The following is a 27,824-nucleotide window of genomic DNA, read 5'->3' as shown; positions in this document are numbered from 1 at the left end:
TGTGCCCGGTCCGCCGAACTGAAACGGCGAGAGATCCCGTCCACAATAAATAGGAAAAACCTGAGTACACGGCGCATATGGCATCGATCTGCAGGCAGAAGCATTTTCCTTCGCACGGAAAACAAATCCACCGACAGAGCCCTCTTGTCCCCCACCCACATTCACCACCCGGACTCCCTCCCAGTCGAGTTTGGCCAAGGACATTCCCCGCCAAACTGAGGAGGCGGGGAAGGAGGGCCGATGGCTTCCAGGCCTCCCCCGCGCGCCATCAGTGTCCGGAGCCATACATTTTGTCCCACTCCACGAACGAGTCCAGCTCCTTGGGGGAGGCCCTTGGGCCCACCTTGGCCAGCGCCGCCTCCAAGTCCTTGTAGGAGAGGGGGCGCTGCAGCCCCGGGAGGCCTGCCCCAGCCGCTGCCTGCTGGCACAGCTGCCCCAGCTCGCCCCCTGAGAAGCCCTGGGTGCCCTGGACTAGGGCCGCGAGCTCCCGATCGTTCAGCGCGCAGCCCTGCTGGGCCAGCGCCCGCTGCAGAATCTGCCCGCGGGCCGGACTGTCGGGCAGCGCCACGTAGAAACGGAGAGCGAAGCGCCTGCGGGTCGCTTCGTCCAGAGCCGCGGGCCGAGAAGTAGTGCCCACAACTAGCACGCCATCTGCCCTCGCGCCGCAGCCACTGTCCAGGCAGGCCAGGAGCGGCGCCTGCAGCGCACCCGCGGCACCGTCGTCCCGGGCGGGGAGCAGCGCATCCAGTTCACTGATGAGGAGCACAGCCGGAGGACGGCAGCGCGCAGCCGCGAAGGCGGCCTGGAGGAGGCGCGCGCCCTCGGAGGCGCCCGGCGCGGCAAGACTCGCACCGCGCACGCGCAGCAGCGTGGCGCCTAGCTGTGTGGCAAGGCAGCGACCTAGCAGCGCTTTGCCGGCACCCCGCGGACCGAAGAGCAGCACTGTCCGCGGCGGGCGCGGGCTGCCGGGATAGACGGGCGGCCTCAGTAGCGGCCACACCAGCTCCTCCTCCAAAGCCGCTTTGAGCGCGCCCTGGCCTGCCACGTCTGCCCACTGCACCGGGGGTCCGCAGTCCACCATCTTGCTGGTAACCAGCTCCAGCGTACCCTGGTCCACACCCTTGGAGGGCTCCACGGGCGGCACCGCGAAGCCCCCATGGGGAACCGACGCCGGGGCCCGCTCCGGAAACTTTTCAAAGGGCTCAACTTGCGGGCCGTAGACTGGGGAGCCCAGGACCTTGAGAGGGACACCGCCACCGTACTTGCCCGACGCCTCCTCCGCGGCTCCCTGCGGCTTCGTCCGGAACCCGTTGCCCCGACACTCGCCGTTGTCCGCGGCGGGATAGGAGGCGTTGTCAACCGCTGGGGCCTTGGCGGGCTCATAAACGTACTTGCGGTACCGACCCTCCGCGCCCTCGTCGGCCGCCTTTCGCTTCAGTGACACGCCGGCGTCCGCGCCGGGAGTGGCCGCCTGGAAGCCGTAGGAGGTGGGCGTGGGCCGGGGCGGCGCGGGCGCGGGCAGGGGCGTGGGGGCAGCCAGGCCCGAAGGCAAGTAGGGGGCGGGGGGCGCGGCCGGGGGTGGCGGGAGAGCGCCGTAGCCCGGCTGCGCGGCGTAGCCCCCCGCGGAGTAGTTGTACAGAGGCGCCGAGGGGCCGTATCCGGGCGGGGGCGGGGGCTGCAGGAGTGCGGCCGGGGGCGGCGGGGGCAGAGCGCCTCCGGTCTGAGCGCAGTAGCCTGGCCCCAGGTAACCTCCGCCGTAGCCCGCAGCGTACTCGGGCGCCGCCGACGGGCCTCCGCACGCGTTGCCAGCATATAGGGGTTCAGATAGGTTCCCTGCTAGAACCGGGGAGCCCCCAAGGCCCCCGGAACCGCCCCCACCTCCGGACTTGGTTCCCGGGAGGCCTTCGTGGAGTGAGGCCAAGGGATAGGGTGGGTCTGGCCCGGGCCAGGGCTCCGGCTCTCCCTTGGCACCGTTGAGGAAGGCGGTGTCCCCGTAGCCGCCCAGGGAAGGGCGCTCGTACGGTGAGTCCAGGACCCCCGAGTACTTCTCTGCATACCGCTTGAGGAGATTGGAAGCAGTGAGGGCAGAAATGTCGTCGTGTGCCCAAGCATAGTGGCAGCGTTGTCGACCCCCCGGGGGCAACTCCAACTTGTGGGCTGGTGATGGGGTGGTGGAGGAGACATCCAGATGCTGCTCTGGCCACTGGTTGAGGGGCTGGGCGTGTTCCGGTGTCCAGTGCATCTTCGACAGAGCTGCAGACAAGTGGGAGAGGAGCAGCGGGTGAGGTCCTGCAGGGCCTAGGAGGACTCAACTACTACTACTTATGGAACAGGCTAGACTCCCAGCATCTACCCTCTCACCTACACTGTGCTGGGCATCCTTCCTTCAGGCACCAAATACCCTTCTGACCCAGGTTTATCTGAGACTATTTTTCTCAGAGCCAAGAGGGATCTGGAAACAACTTGGTTGGTCCCTGCCTCTCTCTGTAGGCAATGGATACTATTTTGACCTGGTTACACCAGCCATGCCTTCAGTAGGACACATGGTCCATACTTTCAGACCTCATGAAGTGAAGCGTTGGGAACTGGGAAGTGTCGAACCCAGGTGGAGCTCAGTTAACAGGTGCTTACTGCTCACCCACTATGAGCTGACTGCTGCAGATGCACTAGAATTATGTAAAGATGAATGAGACCTGCCCAGGGTTCCTGGCCTACTGACCCAGCAGTTTAATTCCTAAATGCTCTCCTTGCCTCAGCCTTCCTTCCCTGAGATTTCAAGGCTCCCCTTAGACTTGAGGTCAGAGGATGTGACAGTGCTTCATGGTTGTCCCTGGGAACCCAACTGGCTGGCCCAGGAGCATTCAGTTCCTTGCCACTTGCTTTCTTTCAGCCTCTGCCTGTTGAAGTCAGAGCACCTAACTTCCAGATCTGATTGTATATAATGGCTGTGGACCCAGCTCAGGTGCTGCCACCTACCTCTTGCCCAAAATGTCTCACCACAACAGAACTATTATTTAGAATATAAATACTCTGGAGAAGATGGGGAAGCTGAGTACACAGCAGTGCACATCATAGAAAGTGGATCACAAATTTGTCTTTTAGCTTCCCAGTCACCAAATAAAGAGAGATGTGAATAGACTGACTTTGCAAAATAAAAACACCATTCCTCAAAAAAAGTAAAAGTGTTGCTGGCATAGGGACCCTGGAACTTTTATTTGTGGACCTAGGGAAGCAGATCTAAGATGTAATAAACAAGGTCCTTCTTGACATCTGTGCCATAACAGAGCAGACAAGTTCCAAGGCTGTTTCACATACTGTCTTATAATACAAGTAAAGGCACAAACCAAACACTGGTAGAAGAATCCAATCCCTGAGGAACAGCATTGTCCAGGCACTTGGCTCCAATGAGTCAACCTGATCCTAGGATAAGCTTTCAAAGACTGAATGCACCCAGGGCTCATGCATGCTAGACAGGTGCTCTGAGCTACTCCTTCAACCCCTCTTCAGCAATTTTTATTGAGCAAATGTTAAGTGTTTTTCTAGGCATGGGGCAAGACTGAAAAATGAATAGCATGGTTCGGCCAGGTGGAAGAACAGGCAACATCCTCTGGAAGTGAGAAAAAGTGTGTGCTAGGGGCTTTAGGGCCAGGACAGCGTATCACACCTAATTGAAAAGGCCTCACCAAGGAGTTGGTGTCTTTACTGTACTTGGAAGGGTAAGAGACCAAGTTGATCAGACAGGCTGGAGGGAGTGGTGCATCCCAGATTAGAGGACCAACACCTTCAAAGGTGTATCCATTTAGAAAACTAGGGCTGGCTGGGTGCAGTGGCACTCACCTCTAGTACCAACACTGAGAGGCAGAGGCAGGGGGAGTGCCTGAGCCCAGGAGTTCAAGACCAGCCTGGGTAACCTAGAGAGACCCCATTTCAAAAGAACGAGAAATTCAGGACTCAGCTACCTCATGTGTCCTAATCCATTCCTCAAGGCTTTCACTGATACCCTCTGGAAATTTGTCATAGTAAATCTACAGATCTACTATGTCTGTGGTGTGAATTGTGCCCTCTTAAAAGAAAGGCTCCCAGGCTGGGGATATACCTCAGTTGGTAGAGTGCTTGCCTTGCATGCACAAGGCCCTGGGGTTCAATCCCCAGCACTCAAAAGAAAAAAAAAAGAAGAAAGGCTCCTATGCAATGCACAACCTCCGCCCGTACACTGTGAGCCTAAAGAGAGCACCAAAAAGTGGTTAAGTCACCAGAGGCTTGAATGTGGGGGAATGGTGGAAGAGGCTGAAAATAGTCAAGTCTCAGGTTCTGCACATTTGGCCCAACTTGCAGCAGCTGGTTGATAGCACCACTAACTGTTAATTCTTACTACTGTGGCTATGAACTGACATCAATTGCAGAAGACAGTCTTTGAAAATAAAATGATTTACTATCATAGCTAGTACCCTAGGGGAAGCGTGAGCAATAGATACTAAAGCTTTAAAGGGAAGGTAAATTTAAGTTCTAGAGGTTGCTTTGTTCCCGTGTGAGGAGTAACATTGGCCACCAAAGGCAGGAGGGAAGAACAGAGACTGACAGAGCTGAGTGTCTATGTGTGTGTGGCAGTGGACAGTGTACATTTTCCCAGCTCTTGCTGAGAAGGGGTCTCCAAAGATCAGAGCGGTTATCTGGTGTCAAATGGGCAACTTTCTAGAACATCAAAAATCAAATGGCCTGGCACGGCCTGTAATCCCAATAACTCTGGAGGCTGAAGCAGGAGGATCACAAATTTGAAGCCATCTTAAGCAACTTAGTGACACCCTATCTAATAAATAAATGAGCTGGGAATGGTGGTGAATGCCTGTAACCCAAGCAGCTCTAGAGGCTGAAGCTGTAGGATCGAGAGTTCAGAACCAGCTCTCGGCAATGGCTAAGCGCTAAGCAACTTAGTGAGACCCTGTCTCTAAATAAAATACAAAGTAGGGCTGGGATATGGCTCAGTAGTTGAGTGCCCCTGAGTTCAATCCCGGATACCATAAATAAATAAATGGAAAGGATGGAGGATGTAGCTCCATGGTAGAGCACCTCTGGGCTCTATCCCTAATACCACCAAAAAAAAAAAAAAAAATCACAAGTGGTTCTGGTTGTAGGGTCATGTAAGGTAACATAAAAGTCATACAAAAATGCAAGAACTAGCCAGACACAGTGGTGTACCCCTGTAATCCTAGCAACTGGGAGGCTAAAGCTGGAGGATCACAAGTTCAAGGCCATCCTCAGCAGCTTAGCAAGGCTCTAAGCAACAAAGTAAAACCCTGTCTCAAAAAGGGTTGGGGTCTGAGGTTGTGGTTCAATGGTAGAGCGCTTGCCTAGCATGCATGAGGCACTGGGTTTGATCCCCAGCACCACATTTAGAAAATTAAAAAATAAAATAAAGGTATTGTGTCCATCTACAATTTAAAATATTTAAAAAATAAATTAAAGGGCGGGGATGTGGCTCAGTGGTTAAGTGCCCTGGTACCAAAAAAAAAAAAAAAATTGCAAGTACTGTTATTACATCAAGTCCAAACCTAATTTTTGGTTTTTGTGGTGTTCCCCTCCCCGCTTTACTGCTATCTGTGCCTTGGCTCCTTAATTATAAATATGATACAGTGAGATTTACCTTTGACAATAGCATTTACCCGAAGCTGGGGAAAAGAGACCCCTTCCTAGAAGACAGACAGTTACCTAGTTCTACTCACACCCATTTCCTCTCCCACCTACCAGACCCTCTCTTCCCCTTTCTTGGTGTCATGTGGTGTCCTCCATCCCCTGGTTCCCCAAAGACTTGGGCCAGCTCCCTTTCACCAGCGTCTGCCCTGGCCTCTAGCAGACTTCACTCAAATCCCCACCCCCACCACCAAGCACTCACCCTGGTCATCACTGGGAATCACTCCATTTCAGAAATGGGACCCCAGGAACCTACCTCCAGTCCTCCACACCTGCCCTCCCAGCTTCAGGCCTCTCTTTTCTCCAGGACTCAGCCCCTCTCCAGAGGGGACCTGGTCACTGACATTTCATCTACACCATTTTTCACTACCCTGAGTCTTCTCAGATACTTCTCAGGATCATTTTCTTCCCATTTTAACAAGGAGGGAGGAGAGATCACTAGCCCCCCCCCCCTTTTTTCACCTTTATCTACATCTGTCCACTTTGTGTAGACCAGAAGGCCTGATGGTCCACCCACCCCAGCCCTTGATTTTCTCCTGCCTAGGCTGGAACCTTGCCCCATCAGTTATTCCTCCACCCTGCTTCCTCCCCATGGCAATGTAATTCTTTCCCATCTTCAAAATGACTTTTCTTGACTGTGGGTTCCCCACTAGCTACCAGCCTTTCTCTTTCCCTCTTCCTCATTCTTTGGTGCACCATTATCTACAAGTAGCAATATGGCATTTGCTACACATCCTTTCAGTTATCTAACTTCTGCTACTTAGTTCCAGAGCCCTGCATTTCCCTGAAAGAACAAAGATCTGGTCAGAATTCAACTACCCAAGGGCCAGGTCCAACCAAAGGGAAAAAAAGCAAGGCTGCCTCAGCTGTATACAGGCTGAGAGCACTGGCTTGCTGAGTTCATACACACCAGTGTGCAGAAGTGTAGACAGTTAAGCCCACATGCTCACATATGTGTGTGTGCCTGGCACATATGTACATGCACACCAGAGTACAGTCTCAGGTGCTTCCTAACAAACCCAGGCACACCATGGCGTTGCCTTCCTCCTGTGTGCCAGCCTGGCTTGGAGAATGCTATCCCCTGCCCTGCATTTTACAGCCCTCTTGCTTCTCACAGACCTCCCCAGCCCTCAATTACCTGGTACTTTGCCTCCTGTGCCCTCTAAGAGGGGGTCTTCCCAGGAGAGGGACCCCCAGCCTCCCTTCTAGGCTCACAGACCTCACTGCATAACTCTAGATCAGTTGACTGGAGGTGAGGCAAGGCCCTGGGACTTGGGGAAAAGTGTGGGCTTTGAATCAGGAAGTCTTATTTGAATGAAGCCAGTCCCAGACACTATATGGGCAGGTTCCCTGATCTCACTAGACCCCTCTGTTAAAGGGTATAAGCACTGCCAGGCAGAATGGCTATGAGCTTTAAACAGATAATGGGTACAAAGGATGCAGTCCAGTGTAGGGTATGTAGTATACAAACAGAGCCCAAGCAGTGCCCCAACTTTGCTGAGTGACTGAACAAGTCACTTCACCTTGGAGGAAGTGGAGCTGAAAGGTTCTGTGAGGTAGGTTCCTTCCGGCTCTGATGTCAGGCCCATTCTCATGCCATTTTCCCAGCATCCACACACCAGAGATGGAACAGCCTCTTTTCTATGCTTTATCTGTCTTATTAGTCCTGAGACAGATGTTTTATAATCCCCATTCAACAGATAAGAAGGCTGAGGTATAGAGAGACTAATACATTTTCTGTGTCACACAACTTTCCCACAGTTAGAGACAGGAGTCAGAGGCCAGAACCCTAACACTTAGTCCATCCAGCCCTTTGATTCTGCAACCAGAGAAAAGCATGAGGCCATGACAGCACATAGCAACACTCACTATGACATTGGGGTCTGAGAAGCAGCCTAGCACTGGATATTTATCCTTCGAACTAGGCAGGAGAATATGTGTCTCTTTCTGGCAAAAGAGCCCACATACGATGGTCCCTTTCCCTGTGAATTTGCCATCAGATGACCACACATAGCCCTGGCCCAGGCACACGACTCCTTACTTGGGTTTTGTGGCCTTTCCTAATGGTAGCTGGGACTCTGAGAAGAAAATGCTCTTTCCATGACTACCCAGTCTGGGAGCCTCGCTTTGCTATACCCACGGAGGGCAGCCCTTCAAACTTACAGGCAATTAATAAATAGTTGTAGAATTACTGAATGTAAGAGTAAAATGATGCCTAAAACCCCTCTCATTCTTAGGAAGTCTTCCAGGATTGCTGAGCAGTGACTCAGCCTTCACAACCTACCCAAACCCTTCTGCACTGATTCCCATACACCCTCTACTGCATCCCTGAGGTCTCACTGCCCACAGATCCTGTGAGTGCCCCTCTTATCCCTATGATGCTCCTGGGCATCAGGCCTGACATAGGCTAGAGACACTCCACCCCTGCCCCACTCTGACATCCTGTGGCTGCAGACACTGAGCTATCCACTGTGACCACAAGCAAGACACCTAACCTCATTAAGCATCACTTTCTTCATCAAGTCAGCTAAGACCAGTGGTTTAGATGGTAGACCTCAAACTTTTTCACTAGAACCCTAAAATGTTCTTAAAAATTTAAATAAATTTTATACAGGATGGGGTGGGAAAGGGCTCCCACAACACAATGTCTACACCTCCCTCCAACCCTTTAAGACCCCATCTGGAGCTTCAGAAATTCTTTGATTCTGGATTCCATTACCCACAGGGAAGTAAGAGGACTGGGCAAACAGGATGTGGGGGCAGGGTAGAGGAGGGGCAGCTGGATGGCGGCTCCATGCCTGTGTGGAGAAGGGGCCGATGCTGCCCTTCTGGGCAAGCTTCCATTATCTCAGCCTGGGACAAAGGGGCTGGAGTGGAGAATCCCATTGTGGGGCCTCCGTATGGAGATCTCATTAATCTATTCACAGAGGCTCCCACAGGCCTTTTGTCACAGGGTTTTTTTTTTTTTTTTTTTAAGTCCACTGCTTACAACTGATACCCTGGGGGGTCTCCAGCCCCTGGCAAAGCTTGAACAGGGCTGTGCCCCTCCTCTGGACTTTGCCTCTCGTGCCAACCCCCCCCCCCCCGCTACTATGAGAGGAGACAGAGGGTGACAAGACTCTGGAGGACTGGTCACCTGCCACAGCCCTTGCACCCACCACACAGGAATCTCTTCCCCCCCAGTCCTAGGCCAGAGAACAGCCCTCCCGCACAGAACCCCATCTGGGGAATGTTCTGGGGCCTGGCACAGGGCTTCGCATGGATGGGGCTCAGTGCATGTCTAGGAATGAGCAAAGGATGCTAGAGAGAGAGCCACAAAACTGTGGCTCCAGGGCTGCAGCCCATTTTCTGCAGGTGCACTGTCTTGCAGCCTCCAACACTTTTGTGTACCTTCAGATGCTAGCCACTGTGTGCCAGCTGTTAGGCAGAGATTGGATCAAACTGCAACCCATGTTCATGAACCTGATCAGCTAACAGGTCAGATAAAGTAGATGTGGTCCATAAGAAAGGAAGGGGAGAGAGAGGTAGGAAGAGAGGGGAGGAAACAAAGAAAGGAAGGTCTTAAAGGAGAAAGGAGGGTTGGGGAGACGTAGGCCAAAAGTTTGAGTTAGGAGAAATAAGTTCAAGAGTTCTATTGTCCTTCATGGTGACTATAGCTAATAATGTATACTTGAAAATTGCTAAGAGAGTAGATCTTAAATGTTTTCACCACAAACAATAAGTATTTGAGGTAATGCATATGTTAACAAGTTTGATTTAGTCACTTAGTCATACAGCAGTGTACACAAATAATAAAGCATAGCAAAGCATGTTGTACACCATAAATATATACAATGTTAGTTGCCAATTTTAAAATAAAATTTTAAAACAAAATACAGTGTATTACCCTTGAAAAATAGACAATTGCTGATTTTCAGCTAATGAGGCATCACAGTAATAGAATTGATAAATTGTTTTTTTAAGTTCATATAGTTAGAAAAGAAAAAGAAAGAATTCTGGAAGTTCAGGCTACTTGGGGCTGGGGAATCAAGGAAGCACCTGAAATAGATCTGGGAAGAGGGAAGCAATATGTGTATGGACTTGGAGTCCCAGCTTGGAGAGTACAAGGAGCAGAGCTGACAGGAAGCCTGGCACCCAAGCCAGTTCTCTCATTAAGTCCCCACCACCCTCCACCTAAGTGCAGACGATAATAGTGAGATGTGGCTAGCCCAAGATCACTCACCTCTCGGAAGGCAAAGGTTGACTCAGAACAGGGATCTCTTCCCCCTACGCCATAATTTTCCCACCTACACAGGCTGTGGCCAGGCACACATGCCAACTGAAGAGCAGACCCCTGAGGGGGCATAAGATCTGACACTCTCCTTCCCAGTTCTTAACCTTACTCCATGGCTAGAGAAATGATGAAGAAGTGCTGCGGAAGGGGCATGGAAAGAAGAGGATGGGGGATACAAGCCATAAGCTGAGGAGTGGGAATGGTCAGGACAGGTGGAAATTGCTGGAATGATTCTCCACATGTGTTTGGGCAAGGTGCTTGTTCTGTGTTTACTGGCTGAGAACATCACAGGCCTTTCTGATCCTTTGTTGAGGGGGACCAGCCCAACAAAACAGTGCAGGCAGGGCTGGGGATGTGGCTCAAACAGTAGCATGATCGTCTGATTGTCTGGCATGCGCGGGGCGCTGGGTTTGATCCTCAGCACCACATAAAAATAAAATAAAATAAAGATGTTGTATCGGGCTGGGGATGTGGCTCAAGTGGTAACACGCTCGCCTGGTATGCGTGCGGCCCGGGTTCGAACCTCAGCACCACATACAAACAAAGATGTTGTGTCCGCCAATAACTAAAAAAAAATAAATATTTAAAAAAAAAAGCATGCTGGCTGGACTAGCATCTAAAAAAATTTCAAAAAAAAAAAAGATGTTGTATCCACCGAAAAACTAAAAAATAAATATTAAAAAATTCTCTCTCTTAAAAAAAAAAAAAAGCAGTGCAAGCCAGCTTTCCTCCCCATGAGGACCTAAGGGAATGCATACAGCATCCCAAAAAAGCATGAAAAAATGCCCTGCTCATTTAGGGCCTCAACCATCTCAGAACTTCCAGAATTCTTTCTTTCTTTTTTCTAGCTATGTGAACTTGAAAAACAATCTGTCAGTTCTATTACTGTGATTCCTTATTGCCTAGAAATCAACATTTGTCTATTTTTCAGGGCAATACATGCATTTTGTTTTAAAGTTTTAATTTTAAATTAACAACCAAAAATTGTATATATTTATGGCTTACAACATGCTTTGCTCACTCAGTGCTGCCCACCTGATGTGCCCTTCCTCTGCCAACTAAGTCTTTTCCATCCTTCAAAGCCTACAGCAAGTCCATCTTCCTTCATGTACTGTTCCTGGCCACTCCAGCTCTAACTGACCCCTCACCTTCTTGGGGAAGCTGGTGAAAGTCCCTCTTGTCAGCAAGAACACAGGACGGATGAACTGTCTATGTGCTTCCTCTTGCACCCTGATCCCCTCTGCTTTCAACACTCAGGGACAGTATCCCCTCAAATTTCCTCTGTCCAGCAAGGTCAATTTCTCCCTCTACTGAGTCCTCATCAGCCCACAAGTATGCTGCTATTTTTCCACTTTGAGGGAGTAAAAAAGCCTGCAATATTCTTAGTCTCCCTCCAACTACATTCTCTGCCTGCTTTTTACCTTACCTATCACCACTAACCCCCCCCCAAAAAAAAAGTGTAATAGTTGCCTATATTATTTATGGTCCCTCTTCTTTTATTTCCCCTGAAATCAACTGGGCATTTGCATCCAGAACTCCACCCACCTACACCTCTTCATGGCCCTCATTGTTCTGACTCATCTTCCTCAGACAGCCACCCCCCCTTAGGGACACCAGGACCACCTGCTCTCCTGACTGCCTGTTTCCTACTCCTCGGCCTCTTTGGCTGCCCAAGCTCCTGCCCCTCCCTCTGCTCTTAAGTCCTCCAGACCCCCAAGCCCAGGCTAGCTCCTGCAGTCCTCCATTCCCTCTCCAGGTAGTTCCTTGGATGATCTCATCCAGTCTTTCAGCTTTGACCATCACCTGGGTGTTGACATTTCCTAGACATGGTTCTGCAGCCTAGATTTCTTCCCTGCACTCCACACTGTCTACCCAACTTTTTTCTTGACAACTCCACTTCAACACTTAATTGGCATATTTTACATATCCAAAAATCAAATATCTGGCTTCACCACGCCCACAACCTAACCCTCCTCAGTCTTCCCTATCATAGGAAATGGCAGCTTCATCCTATCTAGTTGCTCATACAGAAACTTTGGGGTCATCCTTAATTTCTCTTTCACACTTCAGACTAACAAATCCAGTAGGCCCCAGCTTCCAAATGTTTATGCAGAATGAAACCTCACCACCTCAGGGCCCTCTCTCACCTGGGTAATCACAGAGGCCTCCAATTGTGCCTCCCCACTTCTTTTTTATTTTTGAGGGGTACTGGGGATTGAACTCAGGGATACTCAATCACTGAGCCACATCCCCATCTATTTTATTTAGAGACAGGGTCTCACTGAGTTGCTTAGCACCTCACTTTTGCTGAGGCTGGCTTTGAACTCTTGATCCTCCTGCCTCAGCCTCCCAAACCACTGGGATTACAGGTGTGTGCCACTATGCCCAGCATACCTCCCCATTTCTACATTGTTTCCCACTTTCTGTTCTTTACACAGTAGCCAGGTAGGTATCCCTTGAAAACATGTCTGACCATGTGATTCTTCCACTCAGAAATTTTGGTGGCTTCCACCTCACTCAAGTTAAAGACCCCTCTGGCCTCACTTGCCATTATTCTCCCTGACTCTTCTGTTCCTTTCAGCCACACTGGCCTCCCTGTATCTTCTACCATAGCATGTTCACTCCAACCCCAGGGTGCTCGCCCTTGCTGCACTGTGCCTGGAACATTCCCAGAGCTCACTTATCTCAGGTCTCTGCTCAACTGTCACCTCAAGACACTGTTTCTGTAGCACTCACCCTAATCTGACCTATTTATTTTTGTTTTTTGTATTGCTGGGGATTGAACCCAGGGCCTAGTGCATGCAAGGCAAGCACTCTACCATCTGAAATATATCCCCAGCCCCTAATCTGACCTATTTGATGCTTTCTTATCTATGTACCCCCTAGAAAGTTCCACAAGAGCAGGAATATTATTTTTTTCACTGTTAAACTCCAAGCACACAGAACAGTACATGGCAGACTGTTGGATAGATGGATGGACGATGGATGGATGGAGCAAAAAGGCATGAAACTGCCTCTGTGTCCAAATCAAGAAAACATTCAGAGTGACTCAAGTTAAGCCCACATGTGACAGTGAGGGTAACAGTGAGGGAATTACCTCAGGAATGGATAGAGAGAGGTGCCGGGAAGGGAAGTTTATGATATGAACAACAGAGCAAACTGCTCAGCCCTGACCTGGCTGGAGCCCAAATGAACCTGTCCCAGCTCCCCAGGACCCCACCTGGCCTCCTTTTAAAATTATTATTATTATCATCTCCCTCCTTCTGTTCCTCACTCCCTCAGGCCTCTGTGGAGAGGACAAAAGGGGCAATGGAATTCCCATCAAAAGCCTGGTACACATGGTAAAGAGATCAGGGCCCTTGGGATCCTGCTTCCTGGAGGTAGTAAGGCCTCCCGCCAGCTCGGCTCCTCTCTGGGATGGGGGTGTGGGGGGCACATTGGCCCTAGCCTCCTCATATGTCAAATGCCAAACAGCAGGAGGTCAGCCCAAGCAAGCTGGCCAAGGCCCCCATCTGGACTGTGTGTGTGTGTACACACACACACACACACACACACACACACACACGCACGCACATGCTGGGGGAGGGGACAGCAAAGAAATCCCTGCCTGGGTCCTCGGTCAGGGCCACAGCCAACCTATGACCATCTGTTGTCATCTTGAGAGGCCAGGCCAGGGACCCCACACCCTCCCAGCCTTCTAGCATCTACAAAGAACTTTGATAATTATCATTCAACTCTTCTCTGCTAGATAGGCATTCTCTCCCCCATTTTACAGAAGAGGAAATGGAGCTCAGGGAGGTGGAGTGATTCTTCTGGTAAGAGGGAAGTGGGACTCAGCCATTCTGTCAGCCTCTCCCCACTCCACCTTGATGGAGGTATTCTTATTCAGGCTCAGAATAAGCAGGTCCTCGGGGCTAGGCTCTCAGGCATAGCCACCCACTCATCCCCTACTGCTCAGCTCCAACTCTGCCTGGTTCCACCCAACCCCTCTTCCAGGAAGCCTTCTTGAACTGGCATCCTGAAGGACATTTCCTAAAATGCCTCAAATTCTAGGGGCATACAGCTACCTCTCCCCCACTGTGGACTGCTCATGTCCCTGTAGCCTAGGGCCTCTTAAGAGCAGCTCAGCCACTAAGGAACAGATAATCCCTTAACTACTATGAACACACAGCAGTTCCATTTGGGGCAGCCCAACACAGAGAAGAAGGAATATAATGTGGTGGGAAGGGTCCTGCCCAAGGCCACCTAGCCAGAAAGGGGCAGGGGTGGCACTTCATCCAAGGGTTTTGCTTAAACCCGTCAACACACCCTCTAATCCTGTACTGTCCAAATGGCAGCCACTAGTCACAAGTGAATGGTTACATTTTGATTCATTAAAACTTAGTAAAATTAAAATTCAATTTATCAGTAATGGTAGCCACATTCCACATGCTCAATAGTCAAGTGCAGCCGTGGCAACACGGAACATTTCCATCACTGCAGTAAGTTCTTCTGGAGGATGCTGCTCAATACATTCCCAACTAGGGCTCCACTTTGCAGCCAGGGTATTTTCTGACACCTAACCTAGTACACTCTGATGTCCTACTACAACTCCTCTCTCTGGAGCTGCACTGGAGTCTTGGGCCTCAGCTGGACTTCTTCACGATTTAGACTGTATTCCTCCAGCTCCCCTGATAGTTTACAGCTACGCTGCACTCCAGCTTCCCCAAGATCCAGGGCAGGGAGGGTGGCCTTGCTGGGCCAACCCTCTCCCCACCAGTCCAGCCTGTCTGGCCTGCCTGGGGAGGGGAGGGGCAGGCAGGGGGAGGAAGGTAGGACATGGCAGTTTGTCATCTGGCCCTCCAGGCTGTGCTTCCCTCCCCCATCAGCTGCTCAGCACCCCTCCCCCATCCTGCCTACCATCCTCATCCTCATCAAATCCCAAGGACAGATGGGGGCTGGCAGAGGGCAAAATGTGACCACAGTGAAAGCAATCTCAAGGGTAACAGATTCCAGGGGTCACAGCTGTGTCCCCTGAGGCCTGGACAGTCCCTCATGTCCTGTCTTGATGTCTGACTAGGCCTGGGCTAAAGCAAATCTCAGTGAGGGGAGGGAGATACTGAGGAATCTTTGGAGGTGATTTAGGAATATGTAGGAGCTGGATTATTCCAGTTTAAAAATATCCCAGTTAAAAATGTGTGGTCACTCATCCATCCATCCATTCAATACACGTTGTCTAAGCCCCACCATGTCAAGATGTAAAGATGGACAGGTGGGCTCCCTAACCAGCTTGACCAGGTAGGGACACAGCTCATTCTGTCTTTAATCCTTGTTCCAGGTTAGATGAAGAGCCTTTGTCTCTGCCCAGTGGTCTGAGCAAGGTGGACACCCTCTAAACCCCTCCCCTCAAATAGGCTCTTGTGCATGCAAGCATGTGTGCATACACACACACACACACACACACACACACACACTCCCAGCTGCTACCATGAGCCCCCTCCCATGATCTCTCTGGCCAATCACAGCTCTGAAGGGCAAGGCCTACAGTCCAGTGGCCCCCAGGGAGTGTATTAGCACATTTGAATCGCTCAACCTGCAACTGACAAAGCCTGGGGCCTTGGGAAGAGCCCCAGCAGGAGGGATGGAGAGCTGTACTTCTCCGGGCCTCCCAGGGAGAAGCTGAGGACTAGATTAAACATTCTGGGGCACAGAGGAATTTGGGAGCCCCAGCTCCAGCAGTGAATAAGCGATCCATAAAATCCTGATTTGCACACTCACTGATCAAACAGACTATCTACTACCCCAGGAGGTTATGGATGGCTCCCAGACCTCCCCCACTCTTACAGAAGGTCTTAGGGAGCTGAGAACTAGACACAGGACACAGGTTTCCCAACAGTTCACACAGACTCCATCTTACCCCAAGGGTTTAGAGATCTGCCTGTGCCTGCTGTGATCTGGCTGCTCTAAGGGAGATGCTCCATCCAACCTGGCAGCCACCCTGGTCCACCCTGGTCCACCCTGGTGAATCACAGCTTCACAGCTCTTTTTACTTTCTTTCTTTCTTACTTCCTTCCTTTTTTTTTTTCCTTTTCCTCTCAAGTTTGCCCAGCCAGAGCTGCTAATCACTTTTCCAGCTCTGAAGCCTACTCTCCTCCCGCCCCCTTTTCCCAATGGCCAGCCCTATTCTCCCTTGACCCTCCTCCTAGTGCAGTCCCTGCTGAGCTGCAGAGGGATGCTCTAAATCCTTTCCTCCCCAGACACAATCTGCCCAGAGAAGGCTAGCCAATGCCCAGGAACACAGGGAGGTGGAAGATAGGTCTCCTAACCCCAACCATCTCCCTGTAAAAGCCAAGTAGGGAGAACAGCCTAGTTATTACCCCTGCCCTTTCCCCAAAAGAAACAAATTTGTCTACACCCTGCCCATGTTCACACAAGAGAAAGCCATTCTGTTTAACAAGCATAGTACTCGTTCATCTCTCTCTCTCTCTCCCCCACCCCAATACTGGGGATTGAATCCCAGGGCACTCTACCACTGAGCTACATCCCCACTGCTCTTTTTGTTTTATTTTTTTGAGACAGAGTTTCATTAAATTGCCCAGGTTGACCTCAAACTTTCAATCCTCCTACCTTGGTCTTTTGGGATTACAGGGGTATACCATCACCCCAAGCTAAGCATTCTCTTTTAAACCAAATAGTGTGTGTGTGTGTGTGTGTGTGTGTGTGTGTGTGTGTGTGTGTCTCAGGATGGGATAGAGTCCACTGGGGCAATCAGCCAGCCATTGTACTCAGGGAGGATTAGCTGGATCGATTTGCCTTCTTCCTCATGACTGCTGGAGATGGGGTGCCAGAGCAGCCAGAAGCTCAGAAGTTTTCACCCATGCCACCAAGTGAAATGAGTCTGGGGCTGAGGACTGTTTCCAGGGCAGCACAGTCCACCCTACCCTGCCACACCCCTCTTCTCACTCTACTTGAGCTACTGTTGCAGCAGGTTAGGGAGAGAATGACCCCTGGGCGCTGGGGAAAGGGCAAAAAGGGACTAAGTATAACTCTATCTCTGGGCTTCCTGTGAGCTGGAAGGGCAGGCCTGGGCTATTTTCCTAAGGCCATTGAGTACTGGACTGGAGTTTGTTCTCCACTATGGGAGGGGGATTATCATGTGAGCCCATTCCACAGTGGAACACACTCTTCTCCCTGTCCCTCTCCTTCCCTTAACTAGCTGTTCTCAGCATCCCAGTACTGCCTGGATCCACTGTGGACTAGAGTAAGGCAGGTGCCTGAGGGCCAATTAGAAAGACTGACCCAGAGCTGGGCTGGTGGTAATCCCAGCGGCTCCTCTGGCTCCTCCTCCTCCGGCTCCTCCAGGAGGCTGAGACAGGAGAATCCCGAATTCAAAGCCAGCCTCAGCAAAAGCAAGGAACTAAGCAACTCAGTGAGACCCTGTCTCTAAATAAAATACAAAATAGGGCTGGGGATGTGGTTCAGTGGCCAAGTGCATTGGTACCACCACCCCCCCCAAAAAAAAAAAAAGACCGATCCAAGGCTACAGGGTCTTTGAGCCCACTAGAAAACTCAGGGACCATCTGAAGGTCACAGGCCTGTTCCTCCCTCCCACAGCTCCTGATTAGTTGTTTCAAGAAGGAGCACTGACCATGGAATCAACCCCTGAGGTGTGGGACAAGCATCTCTGTTTCCTCCAGTGTGAAATGGAAAGGAGGGCAGCAACCCCCTCACAGGCTGACCTGAGAGTACTTCCAAGACTAGCTGGAGTAGGCCAGGGCTGGGACAGGACAGCAGGACAGGACCTGGGGCATGGTGGGTTCCGGGATAGATGGCTAGGTGCTTCAGCCTAGGAAAGCCCTGCAGGTGGGGTACTTTCCTGCGCCAGAGGATTGAACCGTTTTGAAAAACAACTCCAAGGAGATTTCTTCCAAGCTGCTTGCTAGGTCCCAGAAGAAGAGAACCACCCTGGAGTGCTCCCTCCCTTGCCCTGACCAGCTGACTATTACTGAGTCTGAGTCCCAAATCACAGCTTCCCAGGACATCCTACCCTTATCCCTGGCCTCTCTGACTTGTGTCCTTGGACATCATTTCTCACCAGTTTCTCTGCCAATAGAAGGAGGAGCCCCAGGGCCCTTCCACACCTCTACTTCTGTCACTTAGAAACTGCCCATGCAAGGTCACGTGCCCCTAATTCAGGTCCTTTTGAGAGCCCCTGATGCCCTCATCTTCATCCTGAGCCCCATTTTTCTTTGACCCTGGGAGTCTTAAGAGGAGATTTAGGAATCTAGGTGAGAATTTGTCCACAGAGACCTCAGACTCAACATGCCCAGGAAACATCTCTGCCTTCTCCCACCGGAGTCCATCTGTCTACCTAAGTTGGAAACTCTGAAGCCCCAACATCTCCACCTGCAGCCACCACCTATCCAGCTGGTCTCCCAGTTCCTTTGACATTCTCTCTGAAATGATCCATCACAGTTGCTCCACATCTGAACTCCCTGCATCTGCTCTCTCTTTCCAACCCTTATGCCTAGCTGCTAGGGAGGTCCACTTACCCATCCAAACACAGAACCAACCTCCCACCACCAGCAGAGGGGAGGCTAACCCCTTAATGTGGCCCCAGATGTAGTCAGTGTGTTCACCTTTCCTGACTCAGGCCCTGCCAATCCTACACCCCCAGCCACATCACTCCATACTCTGGGCCATACGTGTTCCTGCTGCCAGGACTTTGCTCTATCTGGTCTCTCTGCCCAGAATGCCTTCTCCTCCATTCTTCAGCTGGGGGTTTCTCAGGGTGTTCATGTCACTTTGACTCAGAGGTTGTTGCTGGCTCCCTTTTTAGTGACCAGAGCAAGTCCTTAACACCTCTATCCTGTCACTTATTGAGAGTGATATTACTTGTTAAACTGAACTTTAATTTCCCTTGCCTGCTTGGCCACCCCTGCCTCTGCACCTCTGCATAAACAGGTCTCCAGCCCAGCACCCCTTTCTGTTCTCCTTCCACCCAGTCCTTTCCCTCCCACACTAACCTCCCTGATACAGAGAGCTAGGAAGAGCAGGGCTGGAGTGAAGCTGATATTTACTGTTCTATAACAGTAATAACTGGCTTCAGTTTAGTTGGCCCTCTGGATCTGCTGGTTCTTCATCCTCAGATTCAACCAACTACAGGTTGATAATTTTCAAAGAAAAAAATTTGCATCTGTTTTGAACATGTGCAGACTTTTTTCTTGTCATAGTCCATAAACAATACATTGTAACTATTTGCATAGTACTTACTTTGTATTAGGTATTGTAAAAAATCTATAGAGATGGTATAAAGTATAGAGGAAGATGTGGGCAGGTTCTATGCAAATATTACCCCATTGTATTTTACTTTTGTGGTGCTGGGGATCGAACCCAGGACCTTGTGCGTGTAAGGCAAGCACTCTACCAACTGAGTTATATCCCCAGCCCAATATTACTCCATTTTATATAAGGGACTTGAGCACCCTTCAATTTTGGTATCCAATAAACCAATCCTCTGAATTGACCTGTGAGGGTGGGGCTGGGGATTGAATCCAAGGCCTCTAGCATACTAAGCACATGATCTACCACTGAGCTTCACACGCCTATAATACTAGTGCTGCTTCACTGTGGTCAAGGACTTGCAGTTAAGGCTTGTGCTCTACCACATCTGAAGTCAGCTCCCCTCCAGCTCTCAGTTCCTCACTCTCTCATGGAGATAGTAGCACAGCCATGAGCCAGAATGTTGGGGGACTCAAAAGAGCTAATGTATGGGGTGAACACAGGTGCCCATTAAAGGAGGCTGATGCCTATTGTTCTACTAGCTGAAGCATCATTGCTATCTGAGACTGGGCAAGAAGAGTCTTATAGGACCCCTCATGAGTCTGCACCTATGACTCATCTTCCCCTAGGACTTGATCCTACATGAGCTCAAGTTGGACAACAAGGTCAGAGCTCTTTGCCAGATATAAGGCATAAGCCCCCTTCACAGTTGGGAAACCTGTGGCTTGTTTTCAAAAATACTTTCCTAGTGTATGAAATAAAAACATGTGCACCTAAAAAGGGAATGAGGAACATTGGACTATAGTTCGAACCGTGAACTTCTCAGCAGTAATGGACCTCAGGTCTCAGCTCCAAAGACTAGGGTCTCCTCTAAGGCCCCACATTGCCCTCCACCCAGCCAGAACCCAGGTCACCTTGTGTCCATTTGGGTGGCATGTGGCCTCCAAAAGGCTTAAGTTTAATGTTTGGGTGACTGACTTTTATGGTCTCAAATATGCCCCCATCCCCCTAGCATGTGTGAGGCACTGGGTTCGATCCTCAGCACCACATAAAGTAAAGATACTGTGTCCACCTATATCTCAAAAATAAATATTTAAAAAAAAGAACCCAGGGACATTACTGGCATGTGAGAGAAGAGGAAACACTTGTCTACATCACCAAGCTAGGACAAAGTGCTACCTGCCTGGACAGTCTGGCTCCAGTGGCTTCTCTGCCTTCCACATGAAAAGCAGATGATATTGTTCTCATTTAACAGCTATAAAAATGGGGGTATCTGTTGTTTTCCACCCTTCTCATCAACCTCTCCTGACTCCCTTTAGCTTTCCTCCATTGATTCCTCTTCCATTTTTAATCTCAAACCCCAGAGCTTAGCACATTCAAGTTGTTCTCATGGGAAAGTAAGTCATTGCCCAGGTTTGAGGGGCTCTGGCCTCCAGGTTAAAACCCCAGACTCTGGGCTGGGGTTGCGGCTCAGCAGTAGAGCACCCACCTAGCATGTGTGAGGAACTGGGTTTGATCCTCAGCACCACTTAAAGTAAAATAAAGACATTGTGTCCACCTATAACTGAAAAAAAAAAAAAAAACAGACTGGCTAGAGTCATCACCACATTCAAAGGAAAATTAATCAATCAGAGACAGGGCAGCCAGAGGCCCAGAAATTGGGAGAGATGTTCCCAAGAAGAGAAAGTCAAAGCACTGTCAGGTAGAGGCAGTGCAGCCCCCCCACCACACACACACACACACTCCTCCTCACCTTCCTCAATAGATGCAAACCCCCATGAAAGACTTTTGGCTTCACAGAAGGACTTGGTTCTGTCTGGACCTGTGGGTTGTCTCTACAAGTGCTAAGCTCACCATCTGAAGGAGAATTCAGCATCAGAGGCTGTCTTTACTGGGAGGGCTCTCCCAGGCAGGGCTCTTCCCCTCCTCTGAAGTTTTCAGGGGTCATCCCCATGTGGATGCCTAATGGATACTGCAACAAGTCCCAAATAGAACACCTGACCTCCGCACCCCCACTCCCCACTGCTTTCTCCACCCTATTAAGGCAGTTCCAGCTTTCTCCATGAGGGGCTCAGAGAAAAAACTCAGGCCTGAAGAGAACTACAGTATGGAAGATGGCGATGAAAGAGTGTCCTTCCCCCACAGGATATGGTCTGCCTTGAAAAGAAGCCCCTTCCTAGAAAAATGAAGGTCCAGTTCTATGGTGTGAGTGGCCCCTCCAAAATTCATGCTGAAATTTAATTGCCATTGTGACAAAATTAAGACTTGGGACCTTTGAGAAGTAATTAAGTCATGAGGGTTCCGTCCTCAAGAATGGATTAATGCTGTTTTGGCAGGAGTGGGTTAGTTATCAGTGAAGTGAGCTGCTAAAATAAAAGGGCTCAAAGGACTGGGATTGTGGCCCAGCGGTAGAGCACTTGCCTCGCATGGGAGGGACCTGGGTTCAATCCTAAGCACCAAATAAAAATAAAAAATAAAGATGTTGTGTCCAACGAAAACTAAAATATAAATATTAAAAAAAAGTTTTTTTAAAAAAAGGGCTAAAAAAAATAAATGAAAATAAAAATGTAGCTCAGAGCACCGCTGGGTTCAATCCCAGTACTACACGAACACACACACACACAAAGGGTGAGTTCGGTAATATTTCCTCTCTGTCTCAGTACACACCCTTTACCTTTCCACCATGTTATGACACAGCACAAAGCCCTCACCAGATGCTAGCACCATGCTTCTGGATTTCACATCCTTCAGAACCATGAGTCAAATAAACTTGTTTTACTTATTTATTTTTTTATGAATTACCACAGTTTGTGGTATCTGTTATAGTAGCAGAAAATGGACTAAGATGTCCTGCCACACATGAACCACTATCTCTTTGAGGGGCAATTTCTCCTGGTGGTCAGAGTTACTGCCCCAGCAAAAGCAGACACACAGGCTGGGGGGGGATGGAGTCCCATGGTGCAGGGTCCGGGTAGGAAGGGGACAGTATAACCTAAATCTACCAGTTTTCTTTCCCTACTAACCTGGAAGGAACACCTCCCACTCCTAGCCCCACAGACTCTTGACTATCCAAGATTCAAATAGGACAATCATCTGCAGGTGAACTCTTCCTAAGCGGTGGCCCTTGTCCCAGTTTCCTGGTAATTCCTATCAACATTGCCTCCCAGGGAAAATGATCTCTTCAAGACTCCTCCTCAAGTAGCTGGCCTCCCCCCTCACAGCTTGTCTCTTCAACTATCCCATCCCACCTCTGAGTGTCACACCCCGCTCACATGCCCTCAGTGGCACCCTTCTTCTCAGGGCACATAGGGACAGTGGTCCAAAATATGTAGCCTGTATCTTTGGCTCCCAACATCTTGAAAGCAGTATGTCGAAAAAATAATGGGGGGGCTGGGGTTGTGGCCCAGTGGTAGGGCACTTGCCTCACAGGCATGAGATACTGGGTTTGAGCCTCAGCACCATATAAAAATAAATAAATAATAATATCGTGTCCATCTACAACTAAGAAAAATATTTTTAAAAAATAATAATGTGGGGCTGGGGTTGTGGCTCAGTGGTAGAACACTTGCCTAGAATATTTGAGGCACTGGGTTCGATCCTCAGCACCACATAAAGATAAATAAATAAAGGTATTTTGTCCATCTACCACTAAAAAATTTTTTAAATATTTACTTATTTGTAGATGAACACCCAGTATCTTTATTTTTTTTTTTAATGTGGTGCTGAGGATCAAACCCAGTGCCTCATACATGCCAGACAAGCACTTTACCACTGAGCTATAGCCCCAGCCCCCTAAAAAATATTTTAAAATAATAATAATAACACTATTTGTTGGATAAGTGGCTACTTGTTTAAAATATCCAGGGCCTAGAAGCCACAAATCATGCTAAGTGCACTTGACAGAGCAACACCAGGGCTGGGGGTATCCGCCAGCATTCCCAGACCATGTAGGAGACTGAGGCTTGTTAATTGAGACCCCAGGTGTGAAAGCCCCAACTTAGGGCCTGGTACATAGGTGCCCAGTGAGTACTGGGGAATGCCAGGAGCCCAAGAATCCCAACCCTGGATGGGCATCATCTAGAGCCTGAATGAGGTACACCGAGCACCTTGTACAGGCTGGGACACAGTAGGCAGCACAGGTTAATTGAGAGTAAAATGCAGCCTCTTCATCATATCCCTGACTAATCCCAGCACTGGGGTGGGGACCAGATGGCCTGAGACTGTTTAGGCAGTGAGAGAGCACAGAGGAAGTTCTATTTCCACCCCCCAGATTCCTCCAGGGAGCCAAGCTGACTCTCCTCTCTTCTATCTCCGGAACTCCCATCTCTGCTCTGACTCTACTTTGGAGGGAATTTCAAGGGTGGTGTGGGCAGGCCCTGCTGCAGGTCAGAACCTATGCACACACCCTCTTCCACTTCTCCTTACTCTTGCAATGGAAGTTGGCTCTCTGGAATCTCTGTGCTCTGTGTCACTGAGCAAATCATTAGAGGTTGAGGGTATGCTGCAGAGACAAGGGGCAAACTGAAACTGGGGCCCATCTCAACATCAGGTAAGGCTCTTTCTCAAATGACCTGGTCATTCAAGATCTGAACTGTCTCCCAGCACCTGTCTCATTTAATCTTCTATGAGGCTTATGACACCATTCTTAGTCTCACTTCACAAAGAGGACAGAGATTGTTTAATAAGTGCTATAAAAGTGTTAATTAAGTTGCCAAGATCCTTATGGAAATGCTCCAAGAAGAGCTAGGCTTTCTTGCCACTCATCCTTATTCCTGGGGACAAGTGGACCCAAAAACAAAACAATCCCAGGACAGCCTCTTTCCAGACCACACAGTCAGAAATGAGATGACCAGCCTAGACCTTGACCCAGGCAGTGAGAACCCTTGAAGTCTGGCCCAGCAACTCTATCACCTGCCTGTGGCTCTGTGGCTCATGCTGTCCCCCTGCCAGTTATCAAAGGTATGGAGCAAGCACTGAGTGTAGAGGTCAGAAGACCTGGGTTGCAAGCCAGACTCTGCCTTCAGCACCTCAGATTGGTTTGGACTATGGGAAGGGTTCCTGAATATAGGGTCCCTCTGAGCTTCAGAGGGTTCAAGAACCCTCTAAAGGAGAATGCAAAGCCTGGTATAGATTAATGGCAGTGCATCTTTCTGGGGACGGATTTTATTGTCTCTCCGAGGGCTCTGTAAATTAAAAAAAAAAAAAAAAAAAGTTATGAGATCCCAGACTGTTTGTTTTGTTCTGTTTTGTTGGTGCTGGAGATTAAACCCAGGGCTTAGCAGTACCCTGTCTACCACTGAGCTACACCCTAGCCCCATTTCTTACATCTTTGATTATAGGAAAGCCTGGTATCCAATGCCACACAGTCTTGCAGGGGTCTCTCTGCCCTGATTTCCTTGATTAGGCCTCCAGCCCACAAAAGAGAGCAGGGCTATCCCAAGGCTAGAATTTCATAAGATTCAAGTATACCCCAAATATGTGTCTCATGCCCCCCTCCCCCCATGGCCTCTGTCTCATGGCAGGCAGAGACTCCCAATGCAAGGGACCACAGGTGCATCAGGGCCTTGAATCCACTTCTTCTGCATGCAGCCCTTGGAACATCACTGAGCCATGCTCCTGTGAGGAAACTGGTTTTCATTAAATAGAGTAAAGGAGTCATTAACTGCCAAATCAAGAAGAGGCAAAGTTCTGCTGGAAGGCTTAGGGAGGGTGAGGGAGACCAGCCTGTCCCTTGCCCTCCTCAGCTGACTGGGGGAGGGGGAGGGGAGGCTGGGCTCCTAAGGGTCCAACAACAGCAGCAGGAGGAGCTGGGGGTGGAGAGTGGGGGAGTCTTGGTCCAGATAATAAGCAATTGTTAATGTGATCCATATGGATCCTGACTGGCCTCTCTGTTTAACAGGATGATAATGGCAGGGAAAGAATGCTGGTCTGTGGGGAAGAGAAGGGGCAAAGTCCTCCCCAGACTTGGGGGGCGGGGAGGGCCATCAAGAAGGAGGAAGAGGGGGAAGAAAAGGAGCAAGAGCAGGAGGGGGAAGAGAAGGAGGAGACCCACCCAAGGGGTCTTCACCACCCAGGAGGGCAAAGCTATTTACCTGAAAGTGGTCAGATTCCATGCTTAGTAAGCTGCCTGGCTACATGCCCTTAGGAAACTCCTTTTACTCAGCCAACAGATATTTATGGAGCATTCACAGGGTACCAAGCCCTGTGGGGGCAGGGGGCAAAGGGAATACATGATCCACCTCTGTCCTTCCCAAGGCAATTCAGACACAAAAGCAGAAGGGGAGCACAGGTGCAGGGCTAGGGGACCACAAGGGAGGCAAAAGTGAGGGGAGCTGGAGGTTCTGGGGAGATTAGACATGAGGAAGTGTGGCATCCGATCTGGGCCTTGAAGAATGAGGAGGTTGTGGCAAGACAAGGACAATGGGGAAGACATTTGGCTGAGGGAACAGCAGGAGCAAAGGCAGAGAGGCGTGAAATTGCGTGGAGAGTCTGGGATCTCAGCAATAAAGCTGCAGCCCAGTCAGGGGAGGGGAGGGGATTCTTGATCCATAAAAAGCTTGGCCATGTATGACCAGGAGGAACACAGGAAAGGGCTGTGGGACACAGCGCTGGCTCCCCTACCTCCCTGGGGTTGTGTACTGGAATTGTCCAATCGGGATCCTCACCCCAGCCCACCACCATATCAGTCAGAGAATTGTAGGCTCAACTTATCCTTGTGTCCTTCAGCACCCTCTTCTCCTGGGGAGATGGAGGACTCCTGAGGACTGGTGAAATCTGGGTCTCACCAGGAGCAACTCCCTAGGCTACATGCCCCACAAGGACTTCCCCCAGGAGATATCACAGCAAGGGTATAGGGTCACTTTCTGGCTGCTGCGGACACCAATAGAATCAAGTGGAAATAAATGAAATGGTGTTAAATATGGGAAAGGGGGGATTTATGAGACCTGTCACACCGTCGAGCACAGCCACCCGGCAAGCTCCGCCCCTTTTATCGCCCACCCCAGGAAGTCCCGCCCCGCCCCCTGCCCCCAGGAGCTCTCCTGCAGCAGGGTACCCGCACCCAGCTGTTGGGTCGCCACAGCCCCGCAGCACGAGCGGTCAGAATAGGGTCCTTGAGGACTGAGGCATAGCAAAGAATGGCGTTTGCTCCTGGCTTAGGAGGCTCGGGGGAAAAGACCGATTCCAGAAGGATGCTCAGGGGGTTCGGATTTGTCTCTGGGAGGATTCGGGACTTCCTTTGCGGGGTCAGAGGTCTTGGGACTGCGGCATCTCCCGGCCCATTCTAATGACTGGGCAACTCTAAGAAAGACACAGTAACTGAATAGACCCCAATGCCGTTAAGCCCTGAGTGGGACTGGAACCGGGTCCCCACTCCTCGCTGCGGGGCCGAGGGCAGAAGCTCGCTCCGACGCCGCAGCCCGTGCGGACGGACGACAACACAAACATTCTTCAGTCCTCTATTCTCCTCCAAATTAGGTAGCCATGGAGACAAGGCCGGCAGCCTGACAGCCCCACTGCCTAATCCTGATTTAGTGACGGTCCCTTTAACAGCCCACCCACCCGTCCACCCACCCCTGCGCTCCAGGCCGCCGCGGGGTGCAGGCTGCAGGCCTCCAGCACTCTACCCCGCGCAGACCCCTTCGCAGGCCCTCAGTCAGAAGGGACACCGAACCGGAGCGGCCCGGCAAGGGATCAGCATTTCGGAGCGCCTAGTGAGGTGTCCAATACTCTGCGGAGGACCCTCAGTATTGGAGGCTTCTAGCATGGGAATCTGTGTAGACCAGGAGAGGGCTCTTAAAGTGGGGAAGTTTAAGGGACTCTCTAGAGAAAGTTGGGGTCTCCCTTGTAGCCAGGAGCCCTACGTGACTGTAAGGGCAGCTTCGTGTAACACCCTGACCCTGAGATGGGGCTCTGCTCTCCCGGACCATAGAGAAGAAATGAAGAGCCTGGGCATTAGGAGCGCGGGGATCCGAAGTAGCCTCAGTCTCCTGTCACTGCCCCGTCACCATGCTGGGGAATCTCCGGGCCAGTAACCCAGCCCCCACCCCCTCCCACACACTCAGGGGCCGCTGGACAAAGACCTGACGGAGTGGGAGGGGCTTTCGGGCCAGCCCTCGGGCTCCGGCCGCAGGATCCTCTGGGACCCGAACCCACAAATCTTGGCTTTCGGCCCCCTACCCTGCAACCTTCCCAGAGCAGGCTGCTTGCTATCCCTGCAGCCTCGACACCAGAGAGGACGGCCAAACGGGTGCCCGTCCGCTGCCCCAGCGGCTAGCCCCTACGGTGCCCGCCCCCTCCCCCCCGGGAAGTGACCCTGGGCTCCCACGCACCCGCTCGGGTCTCTTGCCGGCCTTGCCCTCCGACCTCCGCTTAGTTGAACCCCGCGACCCGCAGCCCCCGCCCTCGCTGGCCCTCGCACGGCCCTGCGCCCGCGGACAAAGCTCCGGACACCCTGACCGAACAGTCACCACCCCCTGACCCCGGCCCGCCCGCGCGCTCCCGTGCCTGCCCCCGCCCGGGCCCGCGACGCGTACCTCGGCATCCCGGCCGGGTCCTAGGTGAGTGTGCGCGGCCTGGGGGGGCGTCCGGCTCGGGGACCGGG

At 50.9% G+C, this 27,824-nt stretch overlaps 1 protein-coding gene across 1 annotated transcript; it reads right to left on the bottom strand.

Annotated features, from left to right (window-relative positions):
• Window positions 1-80: 80 nt before the first annotated feature.
• Window positions 81-27,824, bottom strand: Fignl2 (fidgetin like 2). Its single transcript, XM_026398807.1, has 2 exons — window positions 27,757-27,824; window positions 81-2,253 (listed from the first exon to the last, which is right to left on the bottom strand). Exon 2 carries the CDS (start codon window positions 2,240-2,242, stop codon window positions 269-271), a length of 1,974 nt encoding a protein of 657 aa, XP_026254592.1. The 5' UTR covers window positions 2,243-2,253; window positions 27,757-27,824; the 3' UTR covers window positions 81-268.

This window comes from Urocitellus parryii, chromosome 5, assembly GCF_045843805.1.
Source record: "Urocitellus parryii isolate mUroPar1 chromosome 5, mUroPar1.hap1, whole genome shotgun sequence".
NCBI classification, from domain to species: Eukaryota; Metazoa; Chordata; class Mammalia; order Rodentia; family Sciuridae; genus Urocitellus; species Urocitellus parryii.
Note: the sequence above shows the minus strand (reverse complement) of the source record. Positions and strands in the feature narration are given on the sequence as shown.